The following is a 26,183-nucleotide window of genomic DNA, read 5'->3' as shown; positions in this document are numbered from 1 at the left end:
TCACTCATTGTTAGAAGAAAAATCCATTTTTAAGAGTTTCTTTTTCATGCCCTATAACAGATATGCATCAGAGCCACAATAGCTCTGGTTCAAAATTCAAGTTTCTAAATAAAATTTTACTTTAAAAAAATTATGTCCTTAACCTCCATTCCCACTCATTAAAAGTTTTCCACAGCAATAAAAATGTTAAATTAATCAACTTAAGCTGATTCAACTAATGTTTAAATATATTATGGTTTGTCACTCTTCTAAATACATCACCATGCCACTCTTCAGAATAAGAGAAAGGTTATGTGGTTTTGTGTTCACTAAGACCCACTAATTAAATATATATATTTGGCCTGCTAGGTTGGCTGCCCGAATCATGTGGAGGATAGAGAGGGAAGGAGGAGGCTTGACGGATGGATGTTTGGTCTCCATTGACACCTTGCAGAATCACGTGGAACATTTTGGAGACGAGGAGAAAAAGGAGCTGAGGATTGACCTGGAGAGTTTCCTGGAGTTTTGGCCTCCTGAGAGCAAGCAATTTGGCATGCAATACATCTCGCACATTTTGGGTGTGGTATGTCTGTCTAGTGATTCAAACCAGGGAGAAGAAAGGAAGATCTATTTACCTCACCCATTACACCATTACAAGTCAATTCAATACAGGGGCTTCTTTGTGTCTTAGATGTGCTGATTCAGGCTACACATCAAGGATCTAATGTATGCTAAGGGTAGCTCTCCAGCCACTGGTTGGAGAGCCCTGCTTTAGATTATGGAATAATTTTAACTAGTTGTAAATATTCCAGGGAGCATTGCTCGGGCCACCAATTGGTGGCCCAGGCAGCACACTCATCCCAGAAGCAAGATTAGCTGACTCCCAACACCCCTTCTAGATATTAATCAAGGTGTGGAAAACATTTGCCCCCAGTTCAGCTTGTAAGGGAAAGAAAATTATTTTCCAACATTGTGAGAGATGGAGATATTCCATATTTTACTATTACCCTTGTCTTTGAGTTTTATACATAAAGCTGTATTGAGTAGCAACTTGCAGACTTTGTTATAGATCTGGACATTTGGATAGTGAGTGGGAGGGTTATACACTAAAATACATTTCTTCCCCCCAGCCCCACTGTCTGGGAAATAGAGTTATCCCTGAGAATACAAGAATTTGGTTGTCGCTACCTAGAGAACCATTTTCTGACTAATCTGTCTTGTTGTTTTTTGTGGAGCAGATTAACTGCAATGGTTTCACGCTGAGTGACCAAAGGGGGCTGCAGGCGGTTGGTGTAGGCATCTTCCCCAACCTTTGCCTGGTAAATCATGACTGTTGGCCCAACTGTACTGTCATCTTTAATAATGGCAAGTAAGTGATTTCCTTCTCTGCATAAATATGACTGAGTAATGTTGGCAGCTCAGGGGTGGAAGTCAAGCTTTTCAGCAAAATGATTCATTCTGAGGTGAAAGATTGTCTGTGTCTGTTGATTAAGATTTTGGACTTGCATAGAAAGCATGATTGGGAGAACACTTGGTATGAAGGCCCTGCCATTAGTGTGAGCATATCTGTTGGCCTATGAGCTTTGAATGGAGCCTGTTGTCTGATAAAGACAATATTTTATCTCAGGAATAAAAAATGCTTTGGAAAATGACAACAGATGCAGTTATTGGACAGGTTCATCTGTGTACATTCACTGAAATGAACAGCAGCTGCACAGAAGGACAACTGTGGTCTTGAGCAACTCCTGTTTATTTCAACATAGTTTGTGCATCAGAACTTGCCCATGGATCATGGTCAAAGTTGTTGGGAATTCTCTCTGGTAGGAAAAACCCTTTTTCATTCTAGCAGAGTGCACAGAGGCACAACACAGTGGAATTTAGTTTGGCATGCGTGTATGCTGAGAGTAAAGTAACTTGGAGCCAGTTCATAGTTTCAAATCAACAAATATAGCATTTATTAGAGAACTCCATTCTAGATAGGAAAATGAGGAGTTAAGATCTCTAATCTATCTATCTATCTGGATGCAGATGGATTCTGCATCTCTGCACACATGGTGCAGGGAGAGGGGCTTGCATGTTGCAAGGTAGAAGGGACAGGAAGAGAAGGGAGAGAGGAAGTGCAAAGCAGGAAGTAAGTAAGTTAGTCCCTGAGAGTAGCAATCTACATTCCAAAGGGATAGTGTCAGAGCAATAGAGAAGGGATGACCAATGTCTTGACCCTCTAGCCCTCTGACTCACTAGTCTGTCCTCCACTGTCTTTGAGACAAGAGACAGCGCAAAGTCCTTCACTTCCAACAAAAGTGGGTAGTCTCCATTAAGAATCCTGGAGGATAAATTTTGATATGCTGTGGAAATGGATTCATTTGAAAATGGGTTAAGCTCCAAAATGAAGCTGCTGGATGTTAAACACTTTGACTTGTGTTCCCACAAAGTGTGTTCAGTTCACATTGTTCCGATACAATTAAGCCATCAATGGTGCATGCGTGTCTGGTTCTGCAGGACTGCCAGCATGCAGAATGTTCACCTTTGCAAGATGGAAGCCATTTGAGCTGTGGCCTTTCTAAACCCAAATATATAGCACCAGCTTGACTTTTAAAGAATTTGCTGCTGTCATAATGTTCAGGCTCTCCCCAAAGGTGAAGGCATAAACGAAGTGTCACTCTAAAGACAAACATCTCCAACACGAACTAGACAGGAGATGGCTGGTTAGTAAACAAAACTAGTGTTGACATTTCTGCAGTAAAGAAAGAGTTTTACCTCAAAAGTCTGATTTTTAACTTTTTCCTTACAAGTATCTATATTCTGTTAAAGAAATATCATGACAGTTGATCAGACTTGCAAAACAACATTACAACAAATTCTTATCAGTAGAGAAGAAAACAAGGTAGTTCACAGAAAAAATAAATATCAGACATAAGGTATCAAGTAAGGGTATTATATTCCGAATAATAATTTCAGCTGGTTTGTGAATACAAGACCTCCTTATTCATGGATTCATTATACACAGTTTCACATATCCGTGGTCAGGGAAATGACACCCCTCGACATATGTGTGTGGGGGGAAACAATAACAAAACATGTTGACCTTGTGTATGTATCCGCGGGTGGAGGTGGCCGGAGATGACCGCAGAGGTCATTTGTGGCCACCATTTTAGGAATTGGAGCCACAAAATGTCTCCCATCAAGCACCACCCCCCCCCCCGCAATTTCTGGCTGATGTCCGGCCAATTTCCAGCCTGTTTGGGGGCACAGCACAACTCGGGGGGAGCAGTAGAGCAAGGTACGAAGCTCCCCCCGCCCCATGAAAATCAGCTGATTTTCAGCCAAAAATGGCTGCCTGGGAACCTAACCCCTGCGATCCCATGATTCAATATTCACAGTTTCCATATCTGTGGTACAGCCGCAGAATGGAACCCCTGTGAATATCGAGGTCCATCTGTACTGTACATCTAATTATTGCTACCCTAATACTGGTCCCTCCCAAACATCAAATTTATTAATCACTTCCTCCAAAACTAATGACATCACCCACCAAGCAGAATCAAGTCACAGATCCCAAGTTCACTTTCTGGGGCCCTAATAGAACAAACATGTGTCAAGAATCCTCAACACTTCAGGTGATTTTATAGAGGGGGAGGGGAAACTACTCAAAAGAGGATAAATTTGTGGTAGAGAAGTTAGGGGGAGGGGTACTTAGCTACTTCTCTGCTAGTCATGACAGCCTTCCAAATCATTCCCAAATTGTTTCCCTCTTCCATGTGGAGTTTCAAATGCATGTTTACCGTAATAAACAGGAGGCTAGTTCACCCGATCAAAATCTGGGTAGGAGGAGTGCCCAGTCAGTGTAGAAAAGCCAGGCGTGCTTCTGATTGACAGTCATGTGATCTCCAAGATCAAGGTAGGAGGAGGGGAGGGGAGAGCTGGTGTTTGAGGTGGGAGCTGGGTCGAATCGAAGCACCCTATCTGGATTTTCTCCCCAACATTTTATTGAGAGTGGCAGGAAAACCATCCAACCCAGCTCCTGCCTCTCACACGACCACTCTACCCTCCTCCTATCTTGATCTTGAAGTTCATGCAACTGCCAAATGTGAGTGCACCCAGCTCTCCTTCCCTGGCTGGGCACTTCTTCTACTCAGATTTCAGCATGTGAATAGCTCATGGACTTGGTGCTGTTCATGATGTACTCAATGACTCCGAAACAAGCACATGCCATTCTCTCTTAAGGATGAAAGCATGAATTCTTGTTTTTTATTGATACTGGAAGATCCAGTTGATACTGGGAAGAGTGGTGGATGGAGCCTAAGGACCATTTTGTTCTTACGGTAAACACAGAGTTCCTTTTATATGGTTCTCTTCCTCTTCTTCAAGTTTGGAGCTTTCCCTACGAGCCCTGGAAGGAAGGCCTTTCCCAATGCTTAGCTGTCCTCCTACTCTCAAGGGGAAAATCTGAAATCAGTGGCACTTGCTTGCAGTCACCGGCCTTCCTTGGAAATAATTTCCATTGAGAATAAGTCACTTTGAGGGCCCTGCAGTGGAACAATGAAGACAAAGTAAATCCCTTCGATCCAGAAAGAAAGATGGGTGCAGATGCACAATGCTCATTATCCACAACCCTCTTGAGTTGTGGATAAAATTCAAATGCCCACATAGCCATGAAGTTGGGCCAGTCATTCCCTCTCAGCCAACCTACCTCACAGGATTGTTGTGAGGATAAAATAGGAGGGGGAAGCCATATATGGCATCTTTGACGCAGGAGCGGCCGGTGAGGGCAGTGCTGGGGGGTGGGAGGGCGGCAGCAGCGAGAGGCTCCTTTAAGGAGGTGCTAAGCTGGTACTTACCATTGTGTAAGCAGCACCTTAAAGCTGTGGCACTCTGCCCACAATCCCATGTGGGGCAGCGGCGCTCTGCCAGGCGCTCTGCCAGGCATCCAGCGTGGCTGCAGTGTGGCCCTGGTCTCTGCACGTGTGTGTGGTGCAGAGGCTAGGGCTCCTCCATGCGCTGCTATCATCAGCCACTCCTGCTTTGGAGGAAAGGTAGGATAAAAATATAATAAATGAATGAAGTCTGGATCATCTCTTGATGTAGATGAGCATTCCCAACTGGGGCTGCTAGTGTGGGCAACTGTATCAGGGGACAGTGTAATTAGGAGTGAGAGACTGGACTGATCTGTACTTTGAATTTGTTTTGGCCATTGCATCACACACACACACACACACACACACACACACACACCACGATTTCCTGTTAAGATCTCCCACTTTTCTGTATGTAGCAACTTATGAATGGCTGAATTATTGATCATTTTGGGGAGGGGTGAGTTACTCCTTTGGCAGCCCCTTAACCACAGCTCCAAGGATTGGATTTATTACTGCCTTCCTTCATTTTTACCCCTTGGCCTTCATGCCATACCTTTAACAGCAGCCTAACAGATACAAAGAAAATAAGCAGGTGAAGCATTCCATAAGCAAGGAGATAATGTCATGGGGGAAACTTCGCTTATTTACTGTAAATGTTTCCATACCAGCTAAAGGGGCAAGAGCAGGGTCAATAAAAAGGTGGCAACTCTATACAGTAGACCTCACCAATGTCCTTGTAAACTAGATAGTCATCATAAAAGAGAGTGTGCTCTGTTAGGACTCCAACTTGCAATTTGATCTGCATCTTCAAAGCTACCTTGGGTCTCTCCCTGTTCTATGCTAGTGTTTGATATTGTAAGTGTGTGGATTCCATTTTGCTTTTTTAGTGTTTGTACCAGTGTAAAACTGCAGATGTCTGTGTTTTTTTTTTCCAGTCATGAGGCTGTAAGATCATTGTTCCACACCCAGATGAGGTGGGTTGGTCTTGAAAGCATAAAACTTCCCCCTTGACCGCTACCCTTCACATCCTGCACTTACATCAAAGTCCCATAGGCAATAATAACGGATCTTTAAAGATGTCTGTTAGTGGGTCGTTTCATTGTTCCTACCACCTCTATGCAAAGTTCCACTAAACCCACCATTTGTTTTGTAACTCCTGCATTTTGTAATGTATTGATTTTATTTTTTTAAAAAATATAATATTCATTATGAGAATCATCCCCTCCTTCTCTGACAAATCTACCCACACTTCTTAATGCCTGTTTTGACTTATCCTCTTTCGGGCAGCAATGACAGCATGAGAGTCACTAGTGTAATAGTGCTGTGATAGTCGTGCAACCCCAGTTAAATCAATACAAATGTTATATGATGATTAGACACTACAGATGATTGCCTGACTGACACACCACAGACCCTGGTTTTGGCTGCATTGATTACAATGACAAACATGTTTGCTACTGATTAAAATGACACATCAAATACTCTAATAACATTGATTAAAATGACAAAAGAGGGAGGGGCTATATTTGAGCCAGGGTTTTGAGACAGCTAGTTTCAAGTCAGAGTTGGGCCGCCTGTTTTGACTGATGTCTTCCAAGCAAAAATCAGTTCTCATGGTGGACCCCATTGCTATGTTTGGGGATTGGTAGGTATATTCCATGCAGGCAATCCAGCCAAAGTTAAGTGCTTTTTAAGAAGGATAATTTTAATAGTATGTGTATACACACTCTAAGTGATACCTCTATCACTGTTCACCATTTATTGGTGGCTAACATTTTTTAAAAAGCGGAGACAAAGTAGCATGCCTATTTAGAATGTTCGAAGTCCTTACTGTCTCAGTAATCCTCACAACAATCCTGTAAGGTAGGTCAATACTATGGTTGTATTGCAGAAGGATGAAAAGAGAGAGTGGGTTGCCAAAGGTCACCTAGTGATTTAACAGCAGAGATGTGATTTGAATACAGTGACTTCCTGTTGAACCACTCAGTCTCCTAAAGTCAAACTACACATTGCACAGGTAGTCTGTGATCAGAACTCCCAATTTTAAATAAATAAAAGCAGCTGCAGGGAACTGTGTGAGAAAGCGGGGAGGTGGATTGGGTTAGGACTGGTGCTTTATTTATTTATTTGATATTATTAAGTATTTTATATCCTCCCTTTTAATCACAAGGCAGCTTACAATTAGTAAAAATAAGTCAGTGTACATACACACCATCCCTGTAGCTGCTTTTTAAAAAGGGGGAAAATCCAAACATAGGTGAGGTCTCCTGCAGAATATGTGGTTTGGCCTGTAGCTGTTAACACTGCACTAGATCACAAATGTTGTGATCAGTGTGATTTAAAAGGAACATTGTAGCCTTGGAAGTTACATATTCAAAACAAGCTGTGTATTTAACAATTTCAGATTTTAAAACCTGAAATTATGCCATGTTTGATACCTGAAATAACAATGACTGGTCAAATTCAGTTTTGATTTCCTTTAACGTGCATGCAGGTTCTTTCTGTTGCTTGTTCTTTGTAAAATGAATTTAGGGTTTATTTTATTCATTTAAAGCCTCGTGAAATACTTCAGGCAACTTAACAGGAAGTATATGTGGTGTTTTCCCCCCTCTCTCTTGCATTTTTAGATTGTAAAAGATCATCAATATCTTGCATGATTAAAATAACTGTTTGTTGAAAATAGCAATTGCTATTTGACTACCAGGAGATGAAATTAGGGCCAGTTTATATAATCAGCAGAATTAAGTAGTAATACACTTCTCCTGGATTGTACCACTTGATGCTTCAGGATAGAGAGCTGAATATTTGAATGCTTCTGTGTGCAAACTGCTACCTGCACACACAACTCTCTCTTCCTGGTATGTCAGACGGAAGGCTGCAGGCAGCCTATTTTTCTTCCTGGCATGCTATTTTTCTATATACTAGGGACCGCCGCCCCCCCCCCCCCCGAGGAGCATTCAAACATGCAAATCCCACACCTGGAGGTTTTCCAAATGGTGATTTACTCCTGCTTCACTTTGCTTAGTATAGCAGGGAGTTCACATCAGAGGCGTATCTAGGGAAAATAGCGCCCAGGGCAAGCACTGAAATTGCGCCCCCTGTCCAAACATCTGACACCCATCTTTCAGATAACTTTACCATAATATCAGCTGAAAAATACAAGTCAAGCTCGTTAATCTTTTAATCTTTCAAAAACTATTTAGCAGTGGATGTAGCCAGACCAAAAATGCTGGAAAACTACAAATTTCAGTATGCTGGGGCTCATGAAATATCCAAATACTATGTGGAGGTGTACTTGGAAAACTAAACAGAGGTGCCTGTCTAATTCTCTACTATGCATTGTAGCATCACGATTACATAAGTTTTAAAAATAAATGGCGAATTTGACTTTCCCAGATACTCTGAAAATAATTAAAGGATATGCAGAGTAAACTGTGTCACTGCCTGGAATATATTCTAGTCTTTCAGAAAGACAGTTAAAATGAGAGAAAGAGAGCAAGAAACTCCCAGTGGGGAGTTATACTAAGGATTTCACACTGATTCAAAGACAAACTCACCAATAATAGCCATATTATTAAGACATCACATTTAACTCATTTATCACAAGAAGCAAAATAAGAGCAAATGAATACAATCCTAGCTCATAAGCTTCAGCTTATTCACAAGCCCTGATTCTCTGTACATAGTGCCAATCTGAATATGTGTACAGTGACTTATATTGTATTAAAATTTTTTGGTTTTTTTTAACCTGTAGCCCCTTCAGGGGGCTTCCTAAAGGCCATGAGGGGGTCTGCAAAGGTTCCCCCTCCCCCCACTGGCCTCTAGGGCCTCACAGGGACCATTTGAGTATGTGCGATGGCCATTTTAAAAAATAACATTTTTTTAAATGGCCGCTGAAAACAAGATGGCCGCCACACATGCTCAAATGGCCTCTGCGAGTCCTGGCATGGCCTAGGGTCTCACAGAGGCCATTTGAGCATGCATGGTGGCCATTTTGCTTTGGGTGGCCATTTTTAAATTTTTTTTAATTTTCAAAAATGGCGCCCCCTTCAAGTGGCGCCCAGGGCACGTGCTCTGCCTGCCCTACCCTAGATATGCCCCTGGTTAACATGAGGGAGGGATTTACAGTGACATTAGTATGGCAACAGCAAGGTGCTGTTCATACAGTCATACAGACATACGTTATCCAGCTTTCCCGCTAGATGAATGGCTTTCAATGCACCATATATGCGTCCTAAAAAAATTGCACTTTGGATGAGTATTGAAAATGCTTTCATGGAATACTCCAACATTTCTGCAGAGCCATGTGGATAAAGTGGGTTGAACCCTGTGATGGAGGTGTGGCTTTGCGGAGTGTAGTCAAACTCAAGCGTCTTTTGCCGCACCCTGTATATTTCTGGAATGGCTGGGCATAGGCCTTTAAACTCTCCCCACTCCCCATCAATCTTGCACAAGGCTGCTATCTTGGTGGAACATGCTACCAAGTTTTTTTAAAAACACAGAGTTCAACTGAGAATTAGAACAAAATTTATGAGTTTTGTGAATTCAATTTGAATTCAATTTGTTAAATAAATAAATAAATGAGTTGGGGATGGCTCGTCATAGAACTCTGGAATTTGGTATAGTTGTAGCACAGGATGACAGAACTCGGTATATTGAATTTCAAGTCAATAGAGCAATTCAGTGATTGTTTAATGAATTTTTGAAATGTTTCAAACACTTTTTAAAAAAAATTGTATAAGTGGCTTGTTTCATGGCAGAAAGGTACAAAACCTTTTGGAACTCAACACCCACACTCACCCACAACCTTGGAGCATCATTCCACCACCATGTGGAGGAATCCTCCCTTTGCCTTCATGAAAAAGGGGAACACCACCCCACCTTTCTGCCATCCTGTCCTACATCTGTGCCCAATTTCAGAATGCCTGGCCATTCCGAAAATATAAAAGCTGTGAAACAAGTCACTTATAGGACATTTTTGAAGTGCCACCAGATTGACCCATTGGCCTGAAATCCAATACACAGTCCTGTCATCCTGTGCTACACTTATGCCAAATTTTAGAGTTCTATGACCAGCTGTTCCTGATTTCCAAATTTTGTTCTAATTTTCAGTGGATCTCTGTGTTAAAATACTGGTAGTGTGGCCCATCAAGATAGCAGCCTTGCACAACATCAGCAGTGGCGGGGGGACATTAAAAATAAAGAAGATGGAATACACTCCCTGTCTATAATACCCCTATCTGTAAAATCCTATATAAAAATCATTTCAGCAGTAAAATAAAATTTCCATTACTTTCACTCCTAGGCAGCGGTAGGAGATTTAAATTGAAGTGAAGTGAATTGCGCTGAGACAGAGGCACTCTTAGCCATGGACCTTGGAGATTTGGTCCGTGGCATCCGCCCTCCAAATATTCTGGGGGGCCTCCCCAAAGCCCCACCACTGCTGGTGGCAATATGAGGTGCAGCTGCAGTGAGGGCGGGGGGCTAGGAGGATGTCCCCCTTTTTAAAAAAATGCTGCTGCGTGGCAGTGGCAATACTTGCAGGGAGGGTGGGGATGAGGAAGGGAGAGTTCCCCTTTACCTAAAGATGTTCCTTGGCCCAGGGAGGGTGGGATGGGGCTTGGTGGGAGCGGCGGCTTCAGGGAGGGTGGGGATGAGGAGGCGAGAGCTCCTCCTTACCGGAACAGGGGGCAGCGAACTCCTTCCAGTTCCCCTCCCTCCTTCCAAGTGTCTGTGCAAGCCTCTCTGCTGTGCAGCCTGTTTCCAGCCTTTCTCCATGTGGAGGAAGCAGAGAAGCGAGCGGCTCATGTAGTCACTTGGAAGGAGGGAAGGGATCTGGAAGGAGCTCCCCCCGCAACACACATCCTGGTAAAAGGGCAAGCCCTCGCCTCCGCAACCCCCCCTCGCTGCCACCGCCGTGCCGCATCCCACCCTCCCTGGGTCAAGGAAAATCTTTAGGTAAAGGGGAACTCTCCCTTCATTGCTCCCCCACCCTCCCTGCAAGTACTGCTGTGGCCCATGCAGTGGTGGGTTGTTGGTTTTTTTACGTAAAAGGGGGGATTTCCTCCTAGCCCCCCACCCTCACTGCAGCTGCACTCCATCCCGCCGCCAGCAGCAGTGGTGCTCTGGGGAAGGCCCCCCAACATTTGGAGGCCCTCCAGAGGCAGGAGCAGAGGAGGTGGGGTGCTCTCCTTGTCCTTTTCATCCATTTCTGTTCAGAGGTGGGGTGCTCTGCCTTTAATATTTTTCTTATGATTTATTTCAGCACAGTGGCAGAGTGCCCCACCTTCTCTTAACAGAAATTGATGAAAAGGACAAGGAGAACATGCCATATGAACAGGCCTTGGTTTGAAAAATTGTGAGGAGCTGTCACCAAACATAATAAAAAGTAGCAATGTGAACGGCCCCAGTTTCACTCCAATTTATGCTTATTTACCCTTAAACACACTTTATCTGCTCTCATCCTAACTTAAGCTATTCCTCCCATAGTCAAGCTCACTGTCTGGGAAACCTCCTGCAGTCTGAAGTGGTATGGACTAGCAATGGACCTTGATTTTCAGAGTTTGGAAAGTGAATTCCTTCTACTCAAAAACTGGCTCCCTGTTTCAAGTTGGATCCAGTCAAATCTGGGTTAGGTGTTTTTCTGCCAAGCCCTCCCAGTCCCTGCTAGTTCCCCTTTTTGCATGAAAAAAACCCCTCCTAAACGGGGCAGGGGAACGGGTGGTGGGAGGGCTCACTCACTTAACGATTGGCCTGCCTGCCTGAATCCACAGCTTGAAATGATGCTTCTGCACATGCTGAGGAGCATCATTTTCTTCCAGGATCATGAGAATGTAGATGTCTCTTGAGGCAAACAGAAGGTTGTTTGCACATCTCTAGTACAGACCAAGAAAAGTGTTATCTCTTGATTTAGCTGCTTGTATAAAATTTCCTTCAGTGGAAGATGTGTCATGCTTGAAAGAAAGCATCTTAACAACTAACACTAAGAACAAGCACATTGTCTCTTAGTGTGTGTACATGTTTCTTTTGTTGTTGTTGTTGTTATTATTAATAATTCGTTGAACATTTGCATTATGATTAATGTGGCATGTAAAGGAACTAGGTTTTTTTGTTTGTTTTTTAAAAATCTTATACTTCCTATTAGAAAGTGGTGATTTAATTTGTGTTGTTTTCCTGTCCTTGTCAATGGACATGATCTTGAAGATGTGTATGGCTGGTTTCTTGATAAATGGGCTCTATGATTGATTTGGGGATACCCCATGTTGTTGAGCTGAGTCTGGATCTGTGCCTGGATGGGAGCCTCATGTAAGCTACTCTCAACTTGCCAAGGAAGAACTGCTCATGCAAATAGAAAATTATTAAATACAAATCTTTAAGTCTTTACATGCAACATGTACTGCTTGGATGGACTGCTGTTGAAAATACTTATGTTCAGTGTTCCCTCTAACAGGGATGCCCAGATGTTGTTGATTAAAACTCCTATAATCTTCAAAGCAAAAAACTGTTACAGTTGGGGATTCTGGGACTTGTAGTCAACAACATCTGGGCATCCCTGTTAGAGAGAACACTGCTTATGTTCAAATAGTCATAATTCAGACTGGTTTGACAGCATTCTGCTGATGGCGAATCCCAAAGCCTGTTCTGAAACCAAAGCCAGTTAGGTGTCCTTAATGTCATGGTCAAAGAGGAGAAAAACCTTGGAAGAGTCAAACTCATGGTGCAGTGCTGCAACCTAGGGAAGTGCTTGAAATGCAAATCTTTTAAAATCTGTGAAGATTTTATTCTTATTTATGGGCAGCACTATATGACTGTGTTTGGCTTTGTGGTAATGGAAATAATAGCCCAAATACTGATTTCCCCGCTCAAGGCAGGATAGCCATATTTTCACAAGGGTACAAGTACTTCTCGTTATCTTAGGCTGGATTCTGTTGGCCTAGAGTAGGCCTGCTCAACTTAGGCCCCCCAGCTGTTTTTGAACTACAACTCCCATAATCCCCAGCCACAGTGGCCAATAGCCAGGGATTATGGGAATTGTAGGCCAACATCTGCAGGAGGGCCAAAGTTGAGCAGCCCTGGCCTAGAGAATGGCCTGAAGGCCCATAGATTCAGTTGCTGAAGTGATGAGCCTTGAGCAATGTCTGGGTGGGAGACTACCTGGAAGCCACTTGTGGTTGCTCTGAGCTTGGAGGAAGACCGGACTGCAAATATCATGAATACATTTTATTAGTATGATATAGTTCCTGTCCAAAATAGCTTCCTTTGTGATGTGTGGAATGAGCTTCCCTTGTGGATGGGCTACTTTGCATGGTAAGTACTGCTGTCCCCACAAAGAGGCTTGAGTACTTGCCATCTAGCTGACCCACTAACTGGAAGCTGTTCCAGATGTTACTGCAGCCATGTTGAACAATAACCATATCGAAGTGATTTTCAGCAGCAACCATGTCACCATGCTATATTCAGGTGAAGTTCTGGCTGAGATAAATGGGCATGTATGAGATAAATGGGCTGTATGAGCATGTATGAACAGTAAAAATGAAGGAAAAAACCCTGCAGGAAGCATATATTGGTGCTTGAAGCATTATAATCAGGTGCATGTGTCTGCTTCTGTAGTAGCATAGAAAAAAATGTCTAATTAGTTGTAGAATTCAGATTGCCAATAGGAGCTTTGCTCTTGGGGAAAATAGCAGCCTTGAGGGCACTGATCTGGATTGGGACTGCAGTGGAGAGAAAGGGTTAATTCCCCCTCTACCCTAGCCACAATCTTAACCTGGATTGGGCTCCCCTGCAACTGATTTTTATAACATAAATTACATAATATGTAATTTATATGTAATTACATAATATGTAATTACATAATATGTAATTTAACCCTAAAAATCCTTATTTTCTTTTTTTACAAAACCTGCAAATTTCTAACCCTTATGACTGTTCCACACTTGAATGTGTGTGGCAATGCCTTCTTAACAAAACAAAACAAAACAAAACACACCACTGTGGCCAAAGAGTAGGATTTCAGTGCCCTGTATAGCTTCTTGCCCCTCCTTGATTTGCATAAATATATACCAGTTGCCAAATTAGGTTTTTCTTGTTGCCCTGGTGCAAAATTTTGATTTAGTTCAGAGGACACATGGCTTTGGTGAGTAGCCTCTGAAACCTACACATCTTCTAAAGGTGATATTTGCCATTGGAGCCTCATGAAACAGACTGTCGTCTTCATCTTGTGCTGCCTCTTTACTTGTTTGAAACCAGGATAGAGCTGCGGGCGCTGGGCAAGATCTCCCCAGGAGAAGAGCTGACTGTTTCCTATGTAGATTTCCTCAATGTCAGTGAAGACAGAAAGCAGCAGCTGAAAAAGCAGTACTATTTTGATTGTACCTGTGAGCATTGTCAGAAGAAAATCAAAGATGACCTGATGTTGGCTGTGAAAGAGGGGGATAAGAAGGTATGTGTGGTTAACATGAAGGAAAATGTGGATTCCAGGAGAGACTCAAATGTGAACCTCAGCTGTGCTCTTCCACTTTCCGTGAAGGATTTGACAAGAAGGTGCCAAAATGCAGCTTCTTCTCAGCACACTTGTCTGCATTTTCTGTGACTGTCTCTGAGCATGTGGCTGCTTCCTTGGAAGAAATTCATCTTGTTCTTCAGGCTTTTTACTTTCATGCAGCCCTTGCCATGTTGATTTGCCTGTGCATTGTAGATCATTTGGCGACATGTTTGGTGGCACGCATCAATGCCTGCAGCCATGTCTATGGGGCTCATCATTGTCCCCAAATAAATTGAGAGTGCTGCACCCTAGTGCACACTAACCACTTCCCTGACAAAGTGCATTGCAGGGGGAAACTGGTATCTTTCAGGGCAGCTTGGCCACCAGCACTTATCTTCTCAATGAGCAGCCCAAGGTAAGTTTCCAGTGAACCCCATCTCCATGGTCCCTCAGAAGAGTCTGAAAACCTCTAAACTACGGAGATAGTACTGAGATAGCACAGCCACCTAATGGCACAGTGGGGAAATGACTTGACTAGCAATCCAGGGGTTGCCGGTTTGAATCCCCGCTGGTATGTTTACTAGATGGAAAACACTTATATCAGGCAGCAGTGATATAGGAAGATGCTGAAAGGCATCATCTCACACTGTGCGAGAGATGGCAATAATTGGGTAAACCTCTCCTGTATTCTACCAACGAAAACCACAAGACTCTGTGGGCGCCAGGAGTTGACACTGACTTGACAGCACACTTTACAGAGAAAGCGAAGGTTCAATGATACATTGCACATGTAAGATGCCCTGTCCCACTGCATCCTCCCTGTAAGGCAGTACCTGGAGGGTGTGCCCAACCTGCCACTTCCCTGCTTTGCATAGAAGCAGGCTGCCTTGGTCCTTAAACATGCTTGTGTTTTAACTTGTATCTGAGCCCTGAAGTGTTGTTGCTCATAATGGCTCTAGAGATCCTTTTTATTTAGGGTGCTGAACCTGAGTCTCCTCTGGTTTTCTCTGAAGATATAAGTTTGCAGCCCTCATATTGGGCAGAGAAAAGTTTCCCAAATACAAGCAACTTAGGCCACGTTCGGACATAATGCCAAACCATAGGTAAACGTGCCAGAGATATTCGAATCTGTGGTCATCCAAATGTGTGAAACCATGGTTTTTTCACTCAACCATGGGTCCTTTTTTGCTCTTAAACCTGATTTAAAAAAAAACTTTATTACGATCGTAGATCAGATAGTACAACAACAGAAAAGAGAAAAAAGAGAGAAAAGAAAAAACATTACATGAGACCAGAGCGTATAGTACAAACAATGTAGCGAAACCTAGCCACATTGAAAGTAATCTCTTTACAAAAATTGGATAGCAAAAACTCTAAGCCTAAACCTGAATTTGAACCTTTGGCTTGTAGTGAGTTTTGCTGCTGAAACCTGAGGTTAGAAGGTGGCATTGTGCCGTCTGAATTCTGCTGCCACTGTAACCTTGGTTCTGTGCACAAGCTCCTCCCACTACTATCAAGAGGTAGGCTCAGAGCAGCCCAGAAATGAGTCAGTTCATTTATGGAATTGTCATCCCAAAGCATCACATTGCAGCTTTTGTCCTATGCAGATAGTATTGTTGGATGAAAATGAGATCCATCCTGCATTAGCAGGGCATTTGGGCCAGCAAGGTCATTGCTGGTGCTGACTTACAAAGTTGAAACTGAAAGGTGGGGTGGCTTCTCAGAGTATGGGCATTATATGCTGATTTATCAGGATGCTCCAGAGGACGCCCGTCTGTTCTAACTCATAAGCAAGACTTCAGATAAACAAGGACTACTTAAGAAACTCACAGAGCAATCTCAGATACATGAAACAGTGGCCTACAGGATGAGGAAAATTATTCAAAGTAGTCCCATTGAAATTAAAAACACCAGTTAACTTATCCTTTTTCAATGGGACTACTTTGAGTAATTTTCCTTATTTCAATCATTATCAAAGCTGTGACTGTGGTTTGAGAATGGATTTAGCTAAAGGTATAATCTTTCTATAAAGGAGGGAATGTTGTTGATACTATTGGCCACGCTTTTTGGGAAGTTTCATTACAGAATTTAATAAGTTTTAAGGTAATTTTATAGACACCCCTTAACTGTTTTTGTTTATTTTGCTGTTATGTTGGTCAAAGACTGAAATAAAGACTATGCCTATGCCATAGAGTTTAATAAGAGCGGAATTGTTTTTGCAAGTTGGCTGCTGTTTCAGGCATTTGACAGAAGTTTCACACATTCAGGAATCTGATGCATCGATTATTTCTCCTTTCCTCTTGTTTGCAGCCCTCCCAAGAAACAGTCAAGGACATCATCCAGTTTTCCAAGGAAACCCTGGAAAAGATTGATAAAGCTCGCTCTGATGGGATATACCATGAAGTAAGTCACAGGGGGGTTGATCCTCTGTTTAATTTTCCTTCTTAATTTCTGAAGGAGTACAGAGCAAGTGTTCCGACCTTATCCTGTGTTTGCATTACCTACAGCTAGGGGGCATGGGAGATATGCTGGGGAAATTGATGCCATTTTGCTCATTCCTCCACTTTCCCACCTGAAATGTGGCTCTGACTGAGGTGAGCAATTAGTACTCTTTCCCTCAGCTGAAGGGAAACATTGGGCTGCCTCATGTGGATGGGAGACAGGTGTGAACACTGTAAGTTATTCCCCTCAGACTTCTGCCTGCAACCTTGGAGGAGAAGCTGCTGCCAGTCTGTGTAGCCAATACAGAACTAGATGTACCAGTGGTCTGACTTAGTATAAGGCAGCTTCCTGTATTCCTGTGTGACAGTTGTTGGTTGCAGTTAAAGTATGTAAAATAGCCCAGTTAGCTCAGATACCGTCAAGGAAGCCATAAAAGGGAAGAAGACTTCCTTACGAAATTGGAAGGCCTGACCAAATGAAGAGAACAGAAAGGAACATAAACTCTGACAAAAGAAATGCAAGGTGACAATAAGGGAGGCAAAAAGAGAGTTTGAGGAACATTTAGCTAAAAGTATCAAGGGGGATAACAAAAATTTCTTTAAATACATCAGAAGCAGGAAACCTGTCAGGGAGGCGGTTGGACCATTAGACAATGAGGGAGTAAAAAGGGATTATTAAGGAGGATATGGAGGCTGCAGAGAAGCTAAATTAATTCTTTGCATCCACCTTCACAGCAGAGGATACTGAGCATATACCTGTTCCTGAACCAGGCTTTTCGGGGATGGAGGCTAAAGAACTGAGTCAGATAGAAGTGATAAGAGATGATGTTCTAAACTGTCTGGAAAAACTGAAAACTTACAAATACCCAGGGCCAGATGACATCCATCCAAGAGTCCTCAAAGAACTCAAATGTGAAATTGCTGACCTCCTGGCTAAAATATATAACTTATCCCAGCAATCAGACTCTGTTCCAGAGGACTGGAAAGTAGCAAATGTAACACTGATTTTCAAAAAGGGATCCAGGGGCGATCTGGGAAATTATAGTCCGGTTAGCTTAATGTCTGTTCCAGGTAAATTGATGGAAAGCATTCTCAAGGATAAAATTGTAAAGCACATAGAAGAACAGGCCCTGCTGGGAATGAACCAGCATGGCTTGGTAAATCTTGCCTCACAAACCTTTTGGAGTTCTTTGAGAGTGTCAACAAGTGTGTGGATCAAGGTGATCCAGTTGACATAGTCTACCCGGACTTCCAAAAAGCTTTTGACAAAGTTCCTCATCAAAGACTCCTGAGGAAACTTAGCGGTCATGGGATAAGGGGACAAGTACATGTGTGGATTGCTAACTGGTTGAAAGACAGGAAACAGAGGGTAGGTATAAATGGAGAGTTTTCACCATGGAGGGAAGTAAGAAGTGGGGTCCCCCAGGGATCTCTGTTGGGACCAGTGCTTTTTATTTATTCATAAATGATCTAGAAGCAGGGGTAAGCAGCGAGGTGGCCAAATTTGCAGATGATACCAAATTCTTTCGGGTAATGCAATGCAAAACAGATTGTGAGGAGCTCCAAAAGGATCTCTCCAAACTGGGTGAGTGGGCAACAAAGTGGCAAATGCGGTTCAGTGTTGGCAAGTGTAAAACGATGCACATTGGGATGAAAACCCCCAACCAAGTATACGCTGATGGGATCTGAGCTGTCAATGACTGACCAGGAGAGGGATCTTGGGGTCATGGTGGACAGCTTGTTGAAAGTGTCAACTCAATGTGCGGCAGCTGTGAAAAAGGGCAATTTCATGCTAGGAAGGGGATTGAAAATTTCATGCATTAGGAAGGGGATTGAAAATAAAACGGCTAATATTATAATACCCTTATACAAAACTATGGTGTGGCCACACCTGGAGTACTGCATACAATTCTGGTCACCACATCTAAAAAATGACATTGTGAACTGGAAAAGATGCAGAAGAGGGCAACCAAGATGATCAGGGGCCTAGAGCACCTTTCTAATGAGGCAAGGCTACAACACCTGGGGCTATTTAGTTTAGAAAAAAGGTGACTGCAGGGAGACATGATAGAGGTCTATAAAATCATGCATAGTGTTGAGAAAGTGGGTAGAGAGAAATTATTCTCCCTCTCACATAACACTAGAACCAGAGGTCATTCCACGAAATTGATTGCCAGGAAATCTAGGGCCAACAAATGGAAGTACTTTTTCACACAGCGCGCGATCCACTTGTGGAACTCTCTGCCACAGGATGTGGTGACAACCAACAAGCTGGATGGCTTTAAGAGAGGTTTCAAAAACTTAATGGAGAGAGGTCTATCAATGGCTACTAGTCGGAGGGCTATAGGCCACCTTCAGCCTCAAGGGCAGGATGCCTCTGAGTACCAGTTGCAGGGGAGTAATGGCAGGAGAGAGGGCATGCCCTCAACTCCTGCCTGTGGGTTCTAGCGGCATCTGGTGGGCCACTGTGCAAAACAGGATGCTGGACTAGATAGGCCTTGGGCCTGATCCAGCAGGGCCAAAGGGGGTAAAGTTGTGACTTTTAGAAGGCAGAGATGTGAGACAACTCTGTGAGGCACTCTGGTTTTCTGAAATGGAATTAAGGGTCTCATGAAAATGTTGGGGTTGGTTCTGAATGTTTAGATAGCTAATCTATAACATGGTGCCAAAAAAGAAGTTTGTCATAGTTATTCCAGATGTATTAGTCTGGACCCACAAGATATAATTTTGAATATGTGGGGCAAATGGTTCTGAAACAACACATTGTATGGGAGGAGAGCTGGTCTTGTGGCAGCAAGCATGAATTGTCATCTTTGTTAAGCAGGGTCTGCCCTGGTTTGCATTTGAATGGGAGCCATGTGTGAGCACTGTAAGGTATTCCCCTTGGGGGATGAGGTTGCTCTGGGAAGAGCATCTAGGTTCCAAGTTCCCTCCCTGGCATCTCCAAGATAGGGCTGAGAGAGATTCCTGCCTGCAAACTTGGAGAAGCCATTGCCAGTCTGTGTAGATAATACTGAGCTAGATGGACCTATGGTCTGACTCAGTATAGGGCAGCTTCCTTTGTCCCTCTGTGTCTTCCACCTCCCTCATAAGAGGCTATGTTGTCACAGCTTGGCATTACAGAGAGTGGCTGTTCTCCCTCATCCGTCTGATTGAGCATTCTACTTCTCCCCCAGGTTGTGAAGCTATGTCGAGAATGTGTGGCAAAGCAGGAGCCAGTGCTGGGAGAAACCAACATTTACTTGCTCCGGATCCTCAGCATCTTGTCGGAAGTCCTTTCTTATCTCCAGCTTGTCGAAGAAGCTGCTGGTTACTCAAAGCGCATGGTGGATGGCTACCTGTATGTGATGAAAGCTGTCCTGTTCTTTCTCAGCTCTTCAGTAGCTTGTATGCAAAGCTGCAGTCCTAAGCATGTTTACTTGAATCAATTGGACTTACTTCAGAGAAAATGCTGTTTTGCATGCTCTCCTCTGAGCTTTGAGGAGTTCCAGGAGTGCAGCACTGTCCTGGTTTCCTTTTGGAGAAATCTCTGGAGGCTTATCGTGTTCTTTGCCAAAAATAGCCCCTTGCAGGGTGATCTTGGATGGGACTATGGATTCCCAGACGTTGTTGACTTCAGTTCCCACAATCGCCAAGGCCATTGTAGCTAGGGATTATGGGAGCCGTCATCAACAACATCTGGGAATCCCTCTTACAGGGAATACTGACTGTGGCACTCAAGGAGGGGAAGCTAATTCTTTCCTGTTGTGCTTTATCCCACTGAAAATTGCCCCCCCCCCGCCAGAGAGGCAATTTACTCCCAAAGCAAAATAGTTGCTTCAGGGACAAATTACCATTTCAAGGAGATGATTTTTGGCAGGAAAAGAGTATGATGGGAAAGAGTTAGCCTGTTTCTCTCTCTCCACATGCTGCTATCCTGACTGAGCTCATCCACTGTCACACAGCTGTTTTTGACGAAAAAGGAGTCATTGCTAGACACTGAGGCAATTCTCACGACCAGCCGAAACTGGGCTAAGGGAGCCCAGCCCGATTCCGGCTGGTTGTGTGCTGCAATGGGAGCCTCGCAGCTCCTGGTGGCAAGACCGCTTAAATGTCGCCCCTCAACAAGGTTAGCAGAGCGTGCACTCCGCTAATCCAATTTTTTTGATCATGAGTCACCACGGAGCAGCTCCGTACCATGGTGACTCACAAGTGAGGCTGCAACAAGCCTCCCAACATTAGGGTGTTCCCCAGTATTCCCCATGCAGTCATGCAAGGCATTCTGGGACTTCCGGGGGCCAGGAGGCCTCCAAACCCCACCACTCCAACCGGCTCTATGACGGAGCCAGTAATTGTCTGGGCAGCCAATCTGGCCGCCCAGGGAGGGCTGCCTGATTGTCTGCTGGGATTGTGGGTCAAACCCGCTCTCCTCTCAGACCCTGTTTTGGGCCTTCACACTGGGAATTCTCTCAGGTAGGAGAAACCATTTTTCATTATAGCACAGTGCACAGAGGCACAACACAGCGGAATTTAGTTAAGGCATGCATGTATGCTGAGAGTAAAGTAACCTGGAGCCAGTTCATAGTTTCAAATCAATATATATGGCATTTATTAGAGAACTCCATTCTAGATAGGAAAATGAGGAGTTAGGATCTCTAATCTAGCTAGCTAGCTGGATGCAGATGGATTCTGCATCTCTGCACACATGGTGCAGGGAGAGGGGCTTGCATGTTGCAAGGTAAAAGGAACAGGAAGAGAAAAAGGAAGAGGAAGTGCAAAGCAGTAAGGAACGAAGTTAGTCCCTAAGAGTAGCAATCTACATTCCAAAGGGATAGTGTCAGAGCAGTAGAGAACGGATGACCAATGTCTTGACCCTCTAGCCCTCTGACTCACTAGTCTGTCCTCCACTGTCTTTGAGACAAGAGACAGCGCAAAGTCCTGCACTTCCAACAATTGCTAGACACTGAGGCAATTCTCACGACCAGCCGAAACTGTACTAAGGGAGCCCAGCCCGATTTCGGCTGGCTGTGTGCTGCAATGGGAGCCTCGCGGGTCCTGGTGGCAAGACCACTTAAATGTCCCCCCTCAACAAAGTTAGCAGAGTGTGCACTCCGCTAATCCAATTTTTCTGATCTGGGATTTGTCTGCTGGGATTGTGGGTCAAACCTGCTCTCCTCTCAGACCCCGTTTTGGGGCTTCACACTGTTTGTGTGAAGTACCTCATTGAGTTCTTGTAGCTTCCTCGCCAACCCCCGACTTGTACCTCTGCTCCACTCAACATGGCAGCATCTCTGTCCTGCTAATAAAGAGCAATACTAGATATGAATGAGCAGCCCTGACCCTGCCCTTTGCTCTGCTTACAGTAATGATGGATGGGTAGACAAGGGAACTGGGTAGACAAGGGATGGATAGACAAGGTTCGCCTGGCTTCATCACTTTGTTCTTTTAGACACTAGGTGAAGACCTTTTTGTTCACTCAGGCTTTTAAAATTGTGTTGTGATTTTAACTGATTTTTTTAAAAGTCTTTTAAATTGTTTTGTGTTGTATTTTGTATTTTCTACCCCCACCCTTTGGTCTGTATTTAATCTGTTGTGTGTTTTAATCTTATGTTTTAATGTTGTATTGTATGCTGCCCAGAGAACAATTTGTTATGGGATGGCCAACAAATAACAAGTTGGTTGTTGTTATTATTATTAAACATCCCTTCCTATAATTTACTGAGGCTGGTACAATGGGTGCTGCAAGAAACACATGCATATGTAAACCTTGATTTGCAACTATAAAGCTGTTCCTTATTTTCTCTCCTAGGAAACTTTACCACCCAAACAATGCACAGCTAGGGATGGCCCTAATGAGAGCAGGAGTGACCCACTGGCATGCTGGCCTCATAGAAGCAGGACATGGGATGATTTGCAAAGCTTCTGCTATTCTTCTGGTGACTCATGGCTCAACCCACCCAATTACCAAAGATTTGGATGTAGGTGACTACAGTGGCATTGTGATGGCTTGTTTTGCCATATTCAGAGATGGTTCCCATGAAGTCCAAATGGTGCTGAAATCTCTTAAAACAGGATCTGCATGGTAGTGGCTCCATTTAGCAATTTTGTGTGTGTGCGCAGGACTTTTCCATGTGTATCCATTACAGTGGTATGGTTTTCTTCACAAATGTGCTAGGGCAGATTGACTGAATGAGCATCTCCCCATGAAAATCCAACTCATTGGGTGGTCACACAGAGACGGGCCTTCTTGGCTGCTGCCCCGAGATGGTGGAATGTGCTCCCTGCTGAGCTACGATCCTCCCCATCTCTGGCTATTTTTAAAAAACATTTGAAAACCCCCTTTTTAAACCCAAGCTTTCTCAGGTTTTTAATTGAAAAAAAAATACTGTTTGTTTAATTTTATGGTTTTTAAATTATTGTATTGTTTTAACTCTTATATATGTTTTAATTGTTGTTAGCCGCCCAGAGATGTAAGTTTGGGTGGGGTATAAATTTAATTAATTAAATGTACCCCCATGAAATTGTTAACTTTTATTCTGTGAAATTGTTTTGTTTTTACTCTGCTTTATATTGTGCTTTAAATTGTCTACACCACCTAGAGATACACATGTCAGCTGGTATATAAATATGGGAAGTAAATAAATATGAGAAGCAAGTGGTTGCTTGGACTGACAATATTTTTAGGAGCATCCAATAAAAACAGTGCAATAAATGTGTTTCTATCAGTGACTAGTGAGATCTCAGGCTTCACTTAAAGAAAAGCAGGTTTCTAATCATTATGGCTATGGAAATACTTCTGAAAAATGTTAGAAGAGCAGATGAATGGGTGGGCCTTAAGTGCCCTGCTCGGCATCATTCCTTACCTTCTTACTTTTCACCATAACCAGAAGGAGGAACATATATATCATACAAAATGAGCATAATTGACACAGGATGACATTCTACAAAAGGGATGGTGGGTGGCTGGAGCACTGCCCGTTTCCCTGTGCACATGTAAGATGGGGTGTGCTGTGGGGCCGCATCCCTTCATTGTAAATGCTCCATGAACACAGTTTTGCAAAGTGACACCCACTGGAAAGAATGGAACACCACCAGTGCTTCTGCATACATGTAAACACCGCTGATGGGATGGTGTCATCATAAACAATGTGCCATCGTAAACACTCCATGGACGCAGTTGTGTGAGGCAACACTCAGAAATAATTGGGTGTCATGTCACACAATGGTGTTCACAGAGCACTTACGAGAGAGCACTGCCAACCTGCAGCACAGTCCTGCTGATGGTGCTCATACATGCGCTGGAGTGTGGACAGTGCTCTTGCTGTCTGTCTGTCGACCACACATTGCATAAAGGGGGTGAGGGGTGGGATGGTTGCCAAAAGAACCCACAGCCTGTGGTATCGGAAGAGATTGTCCACAGATAATAAAAAGTAGACTTGAAGTTGAGGGTTTTAACTTCCTTATGGCTCACAAAGCAGGATGGGATCTTGACTAGCAAGAATTCAGATGGGCTATTCTTTGCTTCCATCCTTTCAGGCCATGCGGGTTCAGTCAGAGATGGAACTGCACATGTTCCAGCAGAATGAATTTATGTATTACAAGATGAGAGAGGCCGCTCTGCAGAACCAAACGATCCAAGTCCTCCCTGAACCCACCAATGAAGTTTCACCTGGCATCTTCCAGAAGAAGCAATAATGAGCTCATTTACTGCCCCGGAGATGTATCCTCATGTTCCTACAGCTGGTGCAAGATCAGCACTTTGGATTCCGATTAGGGAGAAAGTGATATGACAAGGAAAGTGACGCTTGGTTGTGACCATTTGGATCTGCTGGGGATAGCTGCAGATAGATATTGGTTTTCTACATGTTTAGCATCTTGGCTTAGAAGAATTTCACAGAAAGTTTCAAAACTTATAATCACAAATAATAAAGTTATTATAAAATGACACAGCTTTCAGCACTTATTTTGTTCAGTTGGGGCTGATTCATACACGCATGTGTGCATACTTTGCTCCAGATTATATGTTCAGCTAGGGCCAATGCTGAATCAGTGTCGAGAAGGACCAGCGTGAGCAGAGACTGAGGGGTGAAGGTGATATGCTGGGTGCAATGGTCCATCCACTGAAACATCTGGAAGCTTCCTGTAGGCCACTTCTGTGTCTACAGGGCGCTTCCAAGATTACATGCTGCAATGGGGTAAAATGCTTCGACTTGGCAGGATCATATTGAAAGGATAAATGCAGCTGTTTTTCTGCAACTTGCAATGTTGCAATGCAATGCGCTATAACATAAAGATAAAATCTGAAATAAGGTATTGGAAATGTGAACGGCACCTTGACACAGGAAGTACGGAAGCATAGGAGATCTGTAGTGACCCTGTTGTAGGGTTTAATCTGGAAAGAGCTCTGGAAACTCCAGTTGTATGGTTTGTATTGTTTTGTTACTCTTATCACTCTTTGGAGAACTGACTGTCAAACAAAAGAGAGACCGGGAGAAAGACTGAGGCTAAAACAAGATATTCTCTGGGAGACACTGGCAAGTTGTCAAACACAATAGAACATAAAGGTAAAATGTGCCGTCAAGTCGATTTCGACTCCTGGCACCCACAGAGCCCTGTGGTTTGTTGAACCTTACCCTATGCATGCTTCCTTAGAAGTAAATCTTCCTGAATTCAGTGGGATTAAAGAAGGAAGCCATACCACTCTGCTCCTGTTTATTTACAATGGAACTTACTTCCACATAAATAAACAGGAGCAGAGTGGTATGACTTCCTACTTTAATCCCAGTGAATTCAGGGAGATTTACTCCTGAGGAAGCATGCATAGGGTAAGGTTCAACATCCCACTGATTTCAGTGAGATTTTCTTGGGATGTGACTGACGTCCACTGGATGGTGTCCAATGTGTTTGATTGCTGTGTTCGGGAATTCTGATTTGAATTTTCTTTCCAATTCGAGCCAGTGTATTAATTTGATTCATAATGGCGTGTTTCATTATTGAGGGATGTATTAGCTGTCTGGCTGCAGAGCTGGCTCTGGGAACCTGGGGCATCACCAAACAACTGCAAAGCTACTGTGGAGAGTACAGTTTGCAAGGACAAAGTGACTGTTGGGATGGGGATGATGAACCCTTTCTCTGACTGCCATTTTCTGTCAATGGGATAAGCATATTCCTTTCCTTGAGCATATTGTGATTTGAAAATACTGCATTTAAAATTGTGGTGTGTAAAATACTGCATGCAGGAGCATAGCCACCATTATTCAAAGAACCCGGGCCACCGCCCCTCAGGGGCCACGCCTTGTGGCCCTTACATACACACCCTGTCTGATGTCAGATGCGGGAGGGGCTGGTTTAGCTCCCGAGTGGGACTGCACGGCTGGACACAGGCCGCCGCTGGTCTGGCTCCACTACTGATTGCATGTGACGCGGTGTGTGTGTGTGTGTGTG

The 26,183-nt window shown here is 43.6% G+C and overlaps 1 protein-coding gene across 2 annotated transcripts in view; it reads left to right on the top strand.

The window, feature by feature from the left end:
* Nucleotides 1–24,684, top strand: part of SMYD1 (SET and MYND domain containing 1) — a 46,675-nt gene extending 21,991 nt beyond the window's left edge. The window contains exons 3-10 of one of the 2 annotated variants that reach the window (XM_053263715.1): nt 349–562; nt 1,218–1,348; nt 5,771–5,809; nt 14,085–14,277; nt 16,630–16,722; nt 19,937–20,100; nt 22,549–22,717; nt 24,276–24,684. In XM_053263715.1, coding sequence (XP_053119690.1) covers nt 349–562; nt 1,218–1,348; nt 5,771–5,809; nt 14,085–14,277; nt 16,630–16,722; nt 19,937–20,100; nt 22,549–22,717; nt 24,276–24,434 — 1,162 coding nt within the window. In that variant the 3' untranslated portion in view covers nt 24,435–24,684. The remainder of the gene's footprint in view (nt 1–348; nt 563–1,217; nt 1,349–5,770; nt 5,810–14,084; nt 14,278–16,629; nt 16,723–19,936; nt 20,101–22,548; nt 22,718–24,275) is intronic. The other variant, XM_053263716.1, reaches the window with a different exon arrangement.
* The last annotated feature ends 1,499 nt before the right edge of the window (nt 24,685–26,183 follow it).

Source organism: Hemicordylus capensis, chromosome 6 (assembly GCF_027244095.1).
Source record: "Hemicordylus capensis ecotype Gifberg chromosome 6, rHemCap1.1.pri, whole genome shotgun sequence".
Lineage (NCBI taxonomy): Eukaryota > Metazoa > Chordata > Lepidosauria > Squamata > Cordylidae > Hemicordylus > Hemicordylus capensis.
Note: the sequence above shows the minus strand (reverse complement) of the source record. Positions and strands in the feature narration are given on the sequence as shown.